This window comes from Microchirus variegatus, assembly GCF_963457635.1.
Source record: "Microchirus variegatus genome assembly, chromosome: 5".
NCBI classification, from domain to species: domain Eukaryota; kingdom Metazoa; phylum Chordata; class Actinopteri; order Pleuronectiformes; family Soleidae; genus Microchirus; species Microchirus variegatus.
The window spans coordinates 17,024,864-17,041,102 of NC_139806.1; the positions used below are offsets into that span (position 1 = coordinate 17,024,864).

The 16,239-nt window shown below is 41.7% G+C and overlaps 1 protein-coding gene across 1 annotated transcript in view; it reads right to left on the bottom strand.

Annotated features, from left to right (window-relative positions):
• The window catches only part of clcn2a (chloride channel, voltage-sensitive 2a), a gene marked incomplete at both ends in the record, with an annotated part of 36,636 nt that extends 29,800 nt beyond the window's left edge, over positions 1 to 6,836 (bottom strand). The window contains one exon of the mRNA XM_083889581.1: positions 6,786 to 6,836. Within this exon, the coding sequence (XP_083745707.1) occupies positions 6,786 to 6,836 (51 nt within the window). The remainder of the gene's footprint in view (positions 1 to 6,785) is intronic.
• Between the last annotated feature and the right edge of the window lie 9,403 nt (positions 6,837 to 16,239).

Here is a 16,239-nt window from a genome sequence, read left to right on the forward strand (position 1 = left end):
GTTTACATTTCATCACTGCAACACTGGGCGAGTAAAATCATACACAAGTTTCCTGTATCTTTTTGTGTTGGCAAACCAATGATATGCATACGTACGGTCTTCTACAATAAGCACGAGACAAACTCCCACTAGAATTATAAAATGGGCCTGTTAGTGTTTCTTTATTGGGCCTGTGTGAAGGCAATCACGCGCCATCTGGAGCATGGTCCCCCGTGAGAGCAGCAGGTGGGACACTGTGGGTTAAATGAGCTTTTATCTGTAACCAGTTTACTGCCCACATGACCAACTCCTGTATCTACATTTGTCAGTTTGCCTCCCACATCACAATCCTTAAAACCAGTTCAAGCCCGCTGTCTCCCACTGGCTGTTTTTTTAAATTATGCTCACAGAGAACATTGCTCCAAATTCCAGTTCAGCCCATAATAGTTCTTTAGCCATAAAGACAGTAATCTGTACCATAAACCACAAAGTAATCAACTTTACTAAGCAGATCAGCCTTCTTCTAGTTATTTCCAATAAAACTGTCAAATTAGTTTTATTAAATGTTATATTTTATATCAATACTGTGATAAGAATTACCCTATTTACTGTATATTACAAGAAATCTTAGAAATAAATGCCAAATTATGTACTTTAGAAACAGTAAGTAGTTGTAAGTCTGTCAGAATTTCCTCTTAAGTCTTACTATCTGTGCATCACTCACTTTGCCACTTTAAAGTCAGACCATGTGCAAATGGAGTACAACAGATGAGATTAAAACATATATATTATTCAGTTATTCCCAAGGCTCTGTACGTCAGGATAAATAATGAATTGTGAAGAGACAGAAAAGACCCATATTTGACACTGTAGTGGAAAAACAGCTAAAACCTTCATCTGTGCTGTTTTATTATTAACATGATTTTAATCCTCACTTTTGTCACGTGAATGAATGGGATCAATGACTGCAGTGAGAATGATGGATTCATGCAGTTAACTGTTATAGTGGTGTGATAACATGTGGAATGTGCATCGAGGAGACTAACGTTAGGGCTAACCCGAGTGTGAGCATTGAATGAGAGGAGAGAAGTGACAGGTTTGACTCATCCCACTGCTGCTTTTGTATGTCTATGAGTCAGAAACACACTCACACACTCAGTCACTCACACACACACACACGCAAAAAACACGCAGCAAATGAGAGAAAGAGACAAATGAAAATACGACACACACTTGTGTCAGGGACACTGAAGGATCGAGAAAGTGACATCTCTTCAAATGAGGATGCGTCACGACTCTGAACCACGAGGGTGAGGTTTGTGCTGCAGGTATATAATGAGATTTACTTGGAGTCAGGGCAAGACAATAAAACGTCTCACTGTTTTGTAGAAAACCCACGAAATGTGAAGAAATATCAAGATGTTATGCTGCAGTGAAAAGCAGCTGCATGCTAAATGTGTTGGTTTAAAGAACTCAAAATCATATTCTTGTATTCAACTCAGTGTGTCCATGTTATATTGCATTTATACTCCAGTTCACTGGTGCTGTTAAATCATATTGCTTTTCTTGTCTTTGGCCCGGCCCCCACAAATGTAGTGGAATAAATATAGACGTGAGCACCTCTCAATTCAATAAAGCACATCCTTCAAACTGCGATGCAAATACGAATCAACACTTCTACAAAATAGTTTCAGCGCAAAATTAACATCGCGCACAACTATTACATTTCAATCAGTCGTATAATTTCATCAATTATACATCACAATGCACTGTCAGCACTGCCTGGAGGAAATTTATTTATGATATCAAATGATAATACAGAGTCAAGTAAATTTGCTAACTTGTATATTAATGGGGAAATTAATAAATAATGACACATTTTAATACGCAGCAACTACAGTATGTGTGTAAATATCTGATCTTCTAAAGTTGGTATCAGTAAATAAAACAGTATAATTCGGGCTGTTTGGCATTTTTTGTGTGTTTTTCAACAGTAGTAAATGGTCTGTGTTTAATTTTAGAGAGTTCCCTGAGATGGAAGAAACAAGACTGGACAATTGACATTTTGGTTATGAGAGAAAGATTAGTATCAATTATAGCACTGTGATTTCTACAGTTATATGCCATATGTTCATGGGACAGGGAGCCCAGATGTGTTATAGTCCTCGCCCATTAATGATTATTTCACAGTGTTGTGCCGTTCAGGATGTTAAGTCTATAAAGCATTCAATTAGAGTGCTGATTTGGACTGAGATAACAGAAGAAATACACTTACGCTCCCTTTGTGTTTGTGAATAACACAATGGGAGCAGTTTAGGTTGTCAACAATTGCTTATCACTGTAAATTGTGAGGCACTACATCCTCTGAGGGTTCTGACAGACTGTGCAAGCATATCACTTTTTTTTTTTTTTTTTTTTTTTTCTTCAAATGGCTATTGTGCTGTTTAGATGGATGACTTCAGTTTGTGAAAACACCCTCCACAGTACAGTGAGCACAGTCTATTTTGAGGGACAAATGAATTGAGATAGATTATTTTTATTTTCCCCGGTTGTTGTTTCTGCAGTGGTCTGTTTAATAGGGTGCAGGTTACTGTGAATGTGACAGGACCTGGAATTGACTCAAGCCAGTCTCAGTGTGCGAGAACGGACAGAATGCTGAGTGTGAGGAACTGGATCACCCCCTGTAAAGTGTGTGTGTGTGTGTGCGTGCGTGCGTGCGTGCGTGAGAGAGAGAGAGTGCAACAGTGACGGGGTGAGCAAAAACTGCTGAGATACAATATAAGCTATTGAAATTCTCTTCAAACATCTATGTTTGTGTCCCAGAGCACGAGGAAAGTTGTCATGAAACCTGCACTGAATCCCAATGAGCAGTGCGGTAATTCTGCTTCGACATTCTTAAACCTGGTGGAAGCAAAACCGCAAACAATGTGTTTGTCTTTCCTAGCCCAACGGGTCTGCGATGCTCGACACCAAACAATACATAAATAAAGAAGATTTTCTTTATTGCGTCACTGTTGCTCAGGACACGATCTGTCTCAATTCTGCATAGCACACTTAAGTGTTCGATTTATAAATGTTGCAAATGTTGCACAAGTATTCCTATTGATTCGTGTATTGATTTTACGTACATATATTGCAGTAGTGCAGTTTCAAATGCGCTCATATGACACCAGATGAGAAAGGATGAGAATTGGATCTTGTCAGTGGTCAGTGCAGCACGTCGCTCTGACACAAACACACTGATGCATGTATATATATATCGCTCTCTCTATATAGTGATATATATATAAATAAATATGTGTGTACATACAGAAAGAGCAGCAGCATGTGTGCTGTGCATCATTTCTGCAGTGCTGCAGTGGCCAGCAGTGAAGGTGGGGTGAGGGGAAGATGTTGGGCGGTGGCTTTTCCTCCTCAGGTGACTTAATTCCCTGCAGCAGCAGCTGAAAACTCAAACCTCCCGCTGCTTATGGAACACACATATATATATATATCGCTAACATCTGCTCAGATGGAGACACACATTTTCTTGTGTGTATGTGTAGGTACAGTTCATTTTCTCCTACACAAGAATACACATAAAGAGTGGGTGAGTGTGAAAGATTGTAAAATTCTCACACTGCTTTCCCCAGTGGCTTGATAGAAAGAGGTGAAAGTCCACACACAATAGCAATGTAAACGCAATGAGAGAAGACCCATGGAGCAAACCCACACTCCTGAAAAAAAAAAGAAAACTCATACGCAAAACCCTATGACACATCCAGACCTCCCACACCTCAGAGAAAAAGCTTTTCAAAAGGCTACAGATTGAGGGCGGCAAGCACTGACACCAAGTCACCACAACACCGTCTGTCTCCGTCTCCTTTCTTTTCAGTCTCTGACCCACCTTCTCTCCGATATAACTGCTCCATCCATCCGGCCCACAAAATGCCATGAAGGCTAATCGCCTCTGCCTGCCATCCCAGCATGCACTGCAACTGAAAGCAGAGCTGAAGCCAGTGACCCAAGTAGACCACGGTTCCTTTCCAGCTGACAATCACTGCTCTCAGCATCGCTCCCCATGCAACAGCAGCCTCTGCACCAAATCCATACACACTGCTTTGCTTGTTAGGAATCTTAATGCTTATATAAACATAGTTTATTTGACTTAATTAGGAAGCCAGGCCACTTTTCTTGGCCAGGTCTTTCTGTGTGGAGTTTGCATTTTCACCCCATGCGCGCGTGGGTTTTCTCCTCTCACGGTCCAAAAACATACAGAGGTTAATTCTATGGACACAATTGACAGTAAGAGTGCATGGGTAAGGTGGGTATGGTAATTTTGTCTTTTTAGTGAAATTCCCATAATATTTATCTGCTTCAGACACTTTAAAAAACATCCACACTTGACACACTTGAACGACGTCCTGTTGCATATATTGGAGAGGGCACCAGCATAGATAGAAGTCAAGGAGGTAGCAGGGGCATTTTGCCGATATCCAATAATACATTTCAAAGGCAATTTCGTGCCAATAATATCATGGATCCCTAAGTAGAATCTCTTTTACACGTGAGACCTTAGACATCTTCAAGTCTTCGGACTGCAAGAGGAACCCCAAGTACATGCAAACACCCACACAGAAAGGCCCTCTCTCAAACAACCTACAGGTGACAGTTTCAGTTTGGTCTAAGGCTGGGGTTATACTCCATATCTGCCTCAACTGTGCATGCTACACGTAGCACAGCACTCTCCAGTCCAGTGGGTGGCGTGCTTTTATTTTGGTGAAAAAGAGACAGCACAAAGATGGAAACCACAGAAAGCTGCTTGAGGTTAAATGAGGAAATCTGCTGGTTTCCATACTTGTACAAACAAATGAGGGCCAATGAGAAATCGCCACCATTAAAAATTTTACTTGAGATAAAGTATGATGTGGAGACTTGTTTTAGAAAAAATGCCACTATTCAATGTTTGACAGTTCCATTTGGATAATGAGTTCAAAGATGTTTTTGCGAAACCCTTTCTTCAAAAATGTCAAGACGTCTGTTTGATACAGAAAAAAAAGAAAATACAGCCTATCATTATTACAATGATATACAATATCATTGAATAACTCTATTCTCTAGGGTGGATTTTCCAGACAGAAGGATAATATATAATAATAATAATTGGCCATTGCAAATGGCCATAATATAATTATGGCCATTTGCAATGTAATTATATCAATTATTTGGTTGTTAGCTCATTTATGACAATATATTTAATAGGTTTATGACACGCTCACTGATGATAAAACTCAAGCACCAACAGCAGCCATAAATTAATGAATTCTTTTTTTATTCCTTTTCCTCCCATCAGACACTTTACAGTCTATGAGAGGTTGATTCTGTAAAAGGATTTTTTCCCAGATATGTTTGAATACTTCAGAGAAAATTGCTTTTTTCTCTCTCTCTCTGTGAACAAAGAGATGACATTTCTGCGTTGCCTATTCCTGGGGACGTTATCAGACAGATCTCTGCTTCCCCTCTATATCAACTCTGTGTCATCTGCTCAGTCCTGCAGTGTGTGTCCCCCACTGCCAAAATCCCAGCAAATCAATGACTGACAATCCTCTAAATCTTGCTGATGGCAAAGACATTGAAACACACACAGGATCCTTTAGTCAACAGCGGAGTCTAATTTTAGAGCTGTAACACCTGTGCGCCTTCATTTACATCATTAAACAAAGAGAAAGAAGTCCTGGCTGATATCTGCTGGATCTCCACACGTCATTCACTTTTCCACAAGGACAAGATAACACAGCATTTCACCTGTGGGGAGCTATTAACTGTGCTGTCACTATTAACTGCTTGTGCATGATTTAAACAAAACACAGGTGCCCATTCACTATCTATTCTTGGTTAATGGACTGGTATGCAGAGAGTGAATGTAGGAGCCATTGATCCTGAGTGCTGAGGTCAGAGGAGAAAGAGGGAGGTAGATAGCAAATTCCAATCGTCAGAGGCTCACACTGCCATTTTACATTGCTATTGATCGTTGCACTGAGACACACAGCACGGCATTGATCTTCACACACACCAGCAGAAAACATGGGCAAAAGACATGATACCTGCACGCACGCACAAGCACAAAATGGAAAGAGAAGAGGAGCACAGTTACAGACACAGAAATCAGGCTGCAAGGACACTTTAACCCACTGACTGAATGCATGACTGCCTATCTCCCTCTCTGTCCCTTTATCTGAATATAGATATCCATGTGTGAAGTGCCCCAGAGTATCACTGTCAGTCCTACGATGACACGAGAGGGAGAAACTAGTGCATGAGGCAATTAATGTTCAGAAACTCTCCACTTTTAGTCTGGCCACTGTCGTAAACAGGCTGAGCAGAGGAGGAAAAGACACAGGGATACAAAAGAGGAACAAGATAAGGAAGACAGGACGTGAGCGAAATACATAGAGTGGAGGGAGAATATTATTGCCTCTTAGTAATGGCCATTTGATCAGAAAGAGTCCAGTGTGCATTTTAAAGCTAAATGAATTAATCCAGCAGTCTAAAATAAATGTAAACATTTTTTTATAACACCTGTGGATCAAGGTGAATGGAGTGAGGGACACGTGACAGAAAGTAGAGGGAGAGCAGCCCACAGGTAACACCAAACACATTAGAAAAATGTGCACATTATTGTCACTAAAATTAAACCTGCACACAATCTCCAGCTGTCCTCCTCAAACAGGACACAGCTGCAGCAGCAGCACCTCTGGCCACACGTGCGACCATATGACAGCCCAACATGAATGAACATGTTTATATTGACCTAACATGAAACTCACCAAAGTTTGCTGATACTCAAGCGTCCTGTTTTCGCCCTTATCCTTTGCCATCGCCGCAATATTCTCATCAGGACACCCAATCCAGGACTATGCACGTCAACCCTAATTATTCCAAGGATGATGACTGCTGCTGCTGCCTGCCTGCCATCACATGGGCAGTGTGTGGCAGTGACACATTTCCTGCCATAAGGCCCCTCTTGCTTGATGTAGAGTCCCCTGTGAGTGAGTGTGTGTGTGTGTACCAGATGAAAGTGTGTATCGCTGGCTGACTCGTTGCAGCAGCGCTGGTTTGGTTTCACTGCAGAACATCTCCCTCCCTCCCTCCCTCCCTCTCCCTCTTTACCTCACTGTGCCACTGTCTCTCTCTGGACTCACGTGGTAATGTTTCTGTGCAGGTGTAATGAAGGACTGTTGGAACAAATGGTGATCAAATTCAGCCTGTGTCGGTGTGGAGGCGCATAGTGGCTTCTTATTATTCTTCAGATGGTGTGATAACATTCGTGGTCAGATGGAGAACTTTGAATTGTGATAACAAACTTTGAACTGTGGAGGGCAGCATTGCATATTGTATTGTACAGCCTGCAGGAAATTATTATTATAGAAGAAGAAAGGTCAACCGCCGCAAGGAGTTACCAAAATGCAATGATTGTTCATTTTGACACAGCCAGATTTTTCTTTTTTTCAATTATTCTTGCAGGACGACGCCACTGTCCTTGGCTTTCAGATATGAGTCATTGTTGGATTGATTAGGAGCGATGAGTAATCCTCAAGCACCAGGCTTTTGTTGGGTGTTGATTTATGGCTCCATCAGTGTCATGAAGAAAATCCTCACAAAAACAGCAACAGAACACAATTTTACAGCAGTGTTCTTTTGCTGCTATTAGTTCGTCCTTCACACAGAGCATGATGTATGTTGACATTGACTCTTTTACTTGACATTCATTTTCCCCTTTTTAGTCAGGTGTTCTTATGGGACACTCCTGGGTGCTCCAACCGCCTTCCACTGTCCAGATAAGCAACAATTATATGAATATGACAATTAATATTAGAGTAAGAGTTAAAGGCCATATGTAAGAATGTGGCCAAAAAAGGGCAAATATTGAAAGGAATTGTGAAACCTCATTTCAAACCTGTGTCCTCTCTAAGCTCTGTACAAGGGAATTACATGAGGGGGGTCCCTGGAATATTTTTTATCGTGTCGACCTGTTGGTGATCCTTGGCTGAAATTGAGAAACACTGTGATGAACTGGAAACTGTCCAGGGTTTACGTTGCCTCTGAGCCAGTGGCAGCTGGGATTGGTGACAGCTCCCCTTACTGCGCTCAAAGGACAGATAAAATGGATGGATAGACTATCAGCAAACTGAGCATGTGAAGAATAGGGAAGCAGAAGCAGCAGAAGATGAGGCGGCAATGTAAATGTGACCCTTTGACTCAGTAACACTTAAAGATAACCTCACTACAGCCACTGACACCGACTTCATGAAACCTCCAGATGTAAAATATTGAATACCAGTAACTATTTGAAGCATGGAGGCTTAATACACATCCCGGGCCTTGAGTATAAAGTATGAATGATAATTGAATATTGATTGTTAGGCTGAATGTTGATTAGAGCCGGACGATTTAAAATAAATATCTAATTGCGATTATTTTGACAGGAGTTATGAATGCGATATGATTCGCGATATCAGAGGAAATTGTCATTTGTGTGTCATTAATCACTTTTTTATTTGAAAAACATATTTGAAAATTATTACTGTGTGATATTTGTGCAGATCTGTGAGAAAAACACTACATTCAGTCTGTAGTATCAGACGTGTATACATCAGACAATCTATGAAAATAGTATATAATCAATGCAATGTAGCACTTGAGTTTTCCTGGTGGTTCATAGAGCTCCAAAATCTTATCAAGACAATGTTTATTGTTTTTACCTTCATTGTGTGATCAACTGATTATAATTGAAGTACTAAATTAATTGTCAATGATTTTGATAATTTAATAATTTTTCAGTTTCTTAAATGTGAATATTTTTCTTTGTATATAGAATTGTGTACAGAATATAGTTTATTTGCTCCATATAACAAATTAATCATTAAAACTGTTTCATTTTGGTTTGTGGACAAAACAAGACATTTGAGAACATCATCATTTGGACCAAACAACAGATCAATTAATCGAGAAAATAACTGAGCAGCCCGAGTTGACTGTCTTGTTTGCATTGTGTGTTGTATACGATGCAAAATGCTCACACATGAAGGTTTGTTTACACTCTCACATCACTTCCCTTCCGCAGATGCTCATCTCTGTGGAATTCACTGAAGGCTCTTTCCAGATGCTAAACTCCGTTGGTCAAATCTCCTGCACGAAAGATGTGGAGCCAGCTGGACTCATGCCTGATACATAACAACTGTTCCAAGCATGCACTGCTGCTTTGCCAGGAGCCAAAACGTCCATCAAGTTTGCCAATTTGCCTCCGTTCATTCATTTTCGCTTATTTTCTGCTTATCCTTTGAGGGTGGCGGTGGAAGCTGCAGCCAAATCCCAGCAGACACTGGGGTCAGGGGTAGAGGACAACCTGGACAGGTCACCAGCCTATCCCAGAGCCAAGATTTATATTTTCAAATGCATTGTACCAAAACAGCCGCTCAGCTGATTAATTCAAGCTTTAAACTGGAGGTATCACATTGAGTGATTTGCATTTAAATATCAAAGCAACGCTTTCACAGGTTAAAAGAACTCCTCTGGGAGTCAAAGTGACAGATAAAACAGATCTCTGAAATACTACCTGACTGTTCTAAATCAAAGTGCTGGACCACAGTCACGAGCACGAGCGGGGGCCTCTGGGACCACAGTGGTATTTCACCCCCAAAAAGCCACTCTCATAAACTCACACTTTAAATTACAAAGGTAGTGCTTTTTTCAGGCAGCTTTGTTCTCTGGATCAGTTACTGGAGCCTCAAGCGAGCCTGATTGTGAAACATCACCACTGCACAGACTTGTTATTAATTCAGTTAATTAGTAGTTGATTAATTCTTGTGTCATGTGAAACTCAATGTTGGGCCTCTTCATTTATGTGTGCTTTGTGTTCTGAAAAACCCAATCAGTGTTTTGCAGATCCATCAAAGAAGTCAAGTGAGGACCAGAGAGAAGAGATATCAGAGCAGAGTGTTGTGATTGACAAAATCCCAGAGCAAGACCCTCACACGTCATAAGTCATTGACCTCAGGTTCATGTGAACCTTGGGCCTAAAACTTGTCCTCACGTCATCCCTATTGCATCCTGATGTTAAACACTATTGTATATGCACACTTGTAGTGTCACCACCTTCGTTATATCTGCCTCTAACAGACGGAGGTGCCTTGGCCCCGCCAGCAAAGGAACTGGGTGCTCTGCAGCCCCAAGCACCAGCACACTGACCCACATCTCTCCATCTCTGCAGGATTCACACACACCGGTCACCTCTGCATGGAGGCCAGCATTGTGTTGTGATAAGAATTTGTATTTGTTGTAGATTCATCTCAGTTTATTGCATCAAATTGTGGGGAAAGTTATTTTTTTATTAGTCAAAGTAAACGTGCAACAACACCAACAAAAGGCCTATATTTTATGACATTAGTACTACAGTATATTGAGTCATTTCTATACAGTATCAAGACATAACCACCTGTGCCCCTTTACATTTGCAATGCCAGCTTCCAGCTTCTAAATTGCCAAACCTGGCTGCAGCTTGAGAAAAAAAAAAGAAAAGAAAAAAGACACCACAAAACCAGCAAATACACCACAACCCAATCAACCTTCAATGTCCAATTTGCCCTTGAGCATGCTATGGACCGTGTCGCAGAGATGCGCGTGGGGTTCACACTTTGGCGAGAGGAAATAAACAGTTTTGCATCTTGTCAGGACATTTACTCACGGTTTGCACTGTGGCTGCTTCCCTGCACTCTTTCTCTTCTCTGCTCCCGGGGCTACAGATTCAAAACCGTCAGCTGTGTCCTGTGTGTCCCGTCATTGCGCCTTGGCGAAGAAATAATGCCTGCAGTGAAAGGGCACACAGCTACAGGTTCCCTCGTAAACTTGATGATGATGTGACCAGGCTGAGGAGGATGACTCCCGGGAGTCACACTTCACTCTACCGGAGTGAGATCTCTGTATGTGCCAGTGACTGGCCTGTTGCTGCTGCGCAATCCATGTAGCACCTCGCCAAAGTTGTCCGCGCGGCGCGTAATTACTGGTTTTGCCCCCAGATCGGCGCAGCACAGCGAAGCAGGCAGCTGCCGGCTGGTTTTGGAGCCCGGGAGCGACAGCAGCCCGAGCGCAGCTGCATATGGGTCTGTGCGTCAAAGAAACTCTAAAGATAAGATGCCTCTGCCTCCTCGTCGGCGCCAGTTGAAGTGGGAGGGAAACAGCGGGGAACCGGGTGTCGTGTCCGTGATGCAATGCGGGTATACCGTCAGTTCCATGGGCCGCAGTTTTTTCCTTGAGTGCAGAATCGTTGCGCTCCTGTCATTATCTGTGGAGCCGCGGCGCACATTCGTCTTAATAAGCGGTGGTCGGGACTGTGTGCAGAGGGGAAGGTGGAGGAGTGGAGGGTGAAAAACACAACGTGTGTTTAGTATTCATGCTCTGTCTGCAGCTCTCTCCCTCTCTCTCCTTCTAAATTGTGACAACACATACTTAGCGGTCTAATATTAGGCACCATGTGTCTTAATGCTGGCACACACAAACAAACAGGAGAGGACAGAGGCTCAGTCAGTGTCGGGGCTGGAGTGATGTGGATGAGCACAAGTGTGTCCGAAATGAGGATGGATGGTGCATTCCTTTTATCCATGTTTTTGACAGCCATTACAGCTTAGATCAAGCCCTCCTCACACACAACAACTGAATTGGAACGTCACCGCGTCCTCCAGCTGCGCCCCTGTGACACGACACCCCTGTGTGCATGGGTGATTTCGTGAACACGGGTGGACATCACTCGATTCTCCTTCTGGGTGATAAATACAACAATTAGGCTATTAAACGAACTTATGATGGTGCATCACGTTGGCAGTTGTCCTGTCCTGGTCACATAGAGCAGCACGTACAGCTTGTAACAGGGTATAGGCAAAACAGGCAATTACCAGGGGCCCCGAGCTTTTAGGGCATCCACTTTATTACGTACACACGACTGCTGTTGGCTCATTTGTTCAAGGTCCCATGCATGTGTTACAGTTGCCTTTTTTATCACCTTTAGTCCAGAGAACTGCAGCTCACTGGACATTTTATCTCTTTTCTGACCATCCTCTAACCCCTGCCTGCACACCACACTCCCAATGAATGATACATTTAACAGTATTTGGGAACTTTGTTATAAAACTTAAAATTATTGACTGGAGTTACTGTTCCCTCTTCTATTTTGAACCAGTCTGGTCGTTCTTCTCTGACCTTTTTTTTTGTGTGACCATTCTCTGTAAACCCTAAGGATGATTGTGTGGGAATATCCCAGTAGATCAGTTTAGTTTCTGAATTACTCAGCCCAGCCCATTTGGCACCAACAACCATGTCACACGGAAGGTCACTTAAATCATCTCTCTTCCCCTTTCTGGTGCTTGCAGGTCTTGTTGATCATGTCTAAGTTGCACATTTATTGCTAATAAAGTGGCCAATGAGTGTAATATATGACCTGCGTGGTCTGGTCATACATTTTGGGTTGCAAGCAGTTGTCTGCATTGGGGTCTGTAGGTCATGTAGCCCATAGTGGGCATTGAAATTGTTCACAACAATGGTGGTTTTATCAGATTCCAGTTCTGTAATCAACTATGTACACTATTAGAAATAAGGGTTCCAAAGGGGTCCTTCTACAAGGGCTGAGGTTCTACCTAAAACCATTTGCTTCTGAAAAACCGTTTCCCCGAAGAATGGAGTTTTCAAGGGTTCTTGGTAACACTAATGGTTCCAGTAAGAACCATTTTGATCAAGAGAACCCTTTAAAACCCCTTTCCCGAATAAAGGGTTTACCCCTTTAACCTTTATAATAAATGTATAAAAAAAGGGTTCTCCTAAGAGGACAAGCTGAAGAACCTTATATGGTTCTACTTAGCACTTTCATTTCTAAGAGTGTACTGAAGACGGCAATGAACCAATGGCAGGAAACTAGACCCCTTTATCTTGCTTTATCATTTCTTAGGGGCCCTGTGATGGCCCTGTGTCAGGTGCAACCTGCTTTATAAAGTGGTAGAAGATGAATGAATAATGTCTCAGGATTCTTTTTCTTCTGTGGCAAAGTTTGAACCATGTGTCAAAAAAGTCAGGAAAATCTAGAAGCAGAAAAGAGGCAAAAAACAGTCAGATTCAGTTCGATATATAAGGCCCCCATGTGTCACACGTACAGTACAAGTCATTCAGATTAGTCACCACACATGCTACAGACCGTACACACACCCACACTCTGCGGTGAACTGTGTAGCTACCTCTCATTTAGTGAATTATATGAACAAAAAACATTGGTAAGGGCAAACTTTGACAAAAAGGTAAACACCCTCCAGCAGTCGTGACTTCATGTCAGCTGTGCAAATCGAGTCTTTCACAATAATAAATCATTAACCTTTCAGTCAGCCAACCACGCTTTCTGTCCTTGCCATGCTCCGAAAGCCACCGCTGGTCAAACAAGCAGCTAAATAATCCTGCTAATATCAATGAAATACCATTTTCAGGCAACACCATTTTGTTTATGCTGCGCAGCAGGGAAGTTGGAGCGCATCCTGCTCTCGGGCCAGATAACACTCGCACGTCCCACTTCTGAATGAGAAGGTGGGAAATCAAGTAGTGAGAAGACAAAAAGGACACACAGCTCCTCTTTTATAAGATACCACAGTGGACACGGAGCTTTTACCACCCAACAAATCTCTTCATGGACCAAATGTGGACTCACCGGGAGAGGCCAAGCAGGGCATGGCTTTAAGCAGTAAGTAGTGAGCCTCAGTTAATCTAAGTTTTACTCACAAAGATATTAGTGGAATGCAGATGACCCGAAGAATCTTCATGATGTGTTTATGTGTTTGCTCAGGTCTCCTGCTGCTCTGTATGGTAGCCTCTAAGGTGTGGGATGCTGAGACCAAACCAATAGACTTTGTGTGTAACAAAACAGCCAGGAGGGTTTTGAATATTGTGGCAGAAATGGAAAGAGCACTGGTAAGTGAAAAAGCTTCCCACCACCTCTCCGTCTGTCTCTCGCCTGCGTTTCCTCCACATGGGCTGATGTATATATTCTTTCTGTTTATCTGTTCTCACCTGTAGTCTCCCATCACTCTGTCTCTCTGTTGTCCACCTGTTTGTCCAACTCCTGTCACCTCTTGTCCATGTCTCCTCCTTGGCAGAGTGACTGCGCTGACATCATGACCACACAGGTTCAGCTGCCCTGCACAGAACTTCACGTCGCATCTTGGGAAAACAAATCAGTACGTTAGCGCATGTATGAATCCAACATCTTCTGCTACAGTCGAGTTATTACTCATTATTTTAAACTCTTGTGCTGAATAAATTCCCCTTAAATCAGATTTTGTTGTCTTTTTCTTGTCTTTCCCTGTGCATGTGTTACTGTAGTACCAGGAGAGGAGAGGAGATATAGTTGCATCCTTGAGGCTTCTTCTTGAAGGTGTGAAGGTTATGGAGACGCTGAGTCAGCCAGAATGTGGCGCTTCGCTACTGCAGAGACTGGAGAACAACATCAACAACTACCTGTTTATTCTCACACAACTTCAGCTGAGTGTGAGTAGCTGATACTGTGCACTTAAGCGTGATTTTAACGTGTCAACGTTAAAATAACAGTAATTTCTAATTTACACGCCAATAAAGACACCGCTGTTTAAACAGCATTTTCACGGATGTAACAAATATTTGGTCCTGCCAAATAGAAGCTTGATCAGTCTCAGACACTCACACTCGACAACGTCACAGCAGAAACAGAAACATTTCTTTTAGATTGCACACAGTGACTGAAAACATGTCGATTGGCTTCTCTCGAAACGGTTTGTGTTAGATTTAGAGTCATTATCAGTTTCCCCTGGTGAAAACTGATAATGAAATGAAATGTGCTGGTTTCTCATAAACCTGTGGCCCATTGTTGATGATATGATGGTGTTACCGTACGTTGTGCGTCCCCAAGACTTCCTTCCTCAGGACAAGAAGAAGATAGCAGTGCATAGTTTCCCAGTGACACATTTTTCCCCGCATGTTACACAAGACGAAGATGGCTGTCCTGTGTTTAGTGTTTTTCTTCCCAATATTATTTTTCAAGAACCACTTTTTATTTGTTTTACACATAGTGTGTCGTCCTTTTTTCTGTTTGGTTTGATGTCCACCCACATTATTTGTTTTTAAGCAGGTGTCATTTTTGTGCTTTCTCTTTGGACCAGCAGGAGCCAGTGGTGGATCCAACGTTGTCTTGTGTTCCTCTGTGGTCACAGAGTCTGAGCACGGTTCTTCAGAGATACAAACAACTGCTCTCAGGCAAACTGGAGATGTTCTTCGTTAACCTGGAAAACAGATGCGTTAACAAGTGACACTGGGCCTGTTATACATCACAAATGGGGGAATGAATTCAACACTACTGCAGCCACACAAACATACTACCAGTGCAAAACAGCAGAACTGATGTGGAGTTTCTTCTCCCCTGCTCTCAAACTCAACTCTCTAAATTCTGCACTTCTGGATGGAGGAAGATAAACATGCCATGGATAAATTTGACAGCGGTTCTGAGAAAGACTGCACTGAAGCTAAGGATTCTTTGATTTTAGTTTTAGATCTACAAATGCAATACCTGCAATCTACCAATTTACTGGCAGTTTCCAAATGATTGCTTCATGTTTGTGTGAGTGACTCCAGTTTTTTTCATATGGCCATAACAGAGAATTTAATTTATGTTTTTGGGTTTGTTTATCCCTGGAATAGTGGTGCAAAGGTACAGGTGGTTACAGAGCTAGACAGACATTGCACTTAAGATAAAAATTAATATAAAAGCTACTTAGGAAAGACGTTGGAGAAGAAATGGAGAATATACCCTGCTATACCCTGATGATATTAATGTATTGAGCAGTTTGTTTTTTTGCACTTGTAAATCTATGACTGGTAATATTTGTATTTCTAAAGTTATGTGATGCTCTAAACATATGCTTGTATTACTTTTTCATAGTTTGTGAATATCTGTTTGTAAATGCAAAGGTTTTATATCTAAGGACAGTTATTGTTTTTGTATATTTCATCAAAACAGTTTGATGCCATTATAATATAATATAGTATGCATATATTGTATGTGTATTCATTCAGTTTGCATATAAAAAATAAATAAAAATAAAAATAAAAACGATCTACCAAACTAGTATAGTACAAGTATAGTACGATGTGTCGAAAACATGGATGGAAAATTCAAATGTTATTTTCTGAGTGTCTGTGAAATAAATATCACATAATATAATA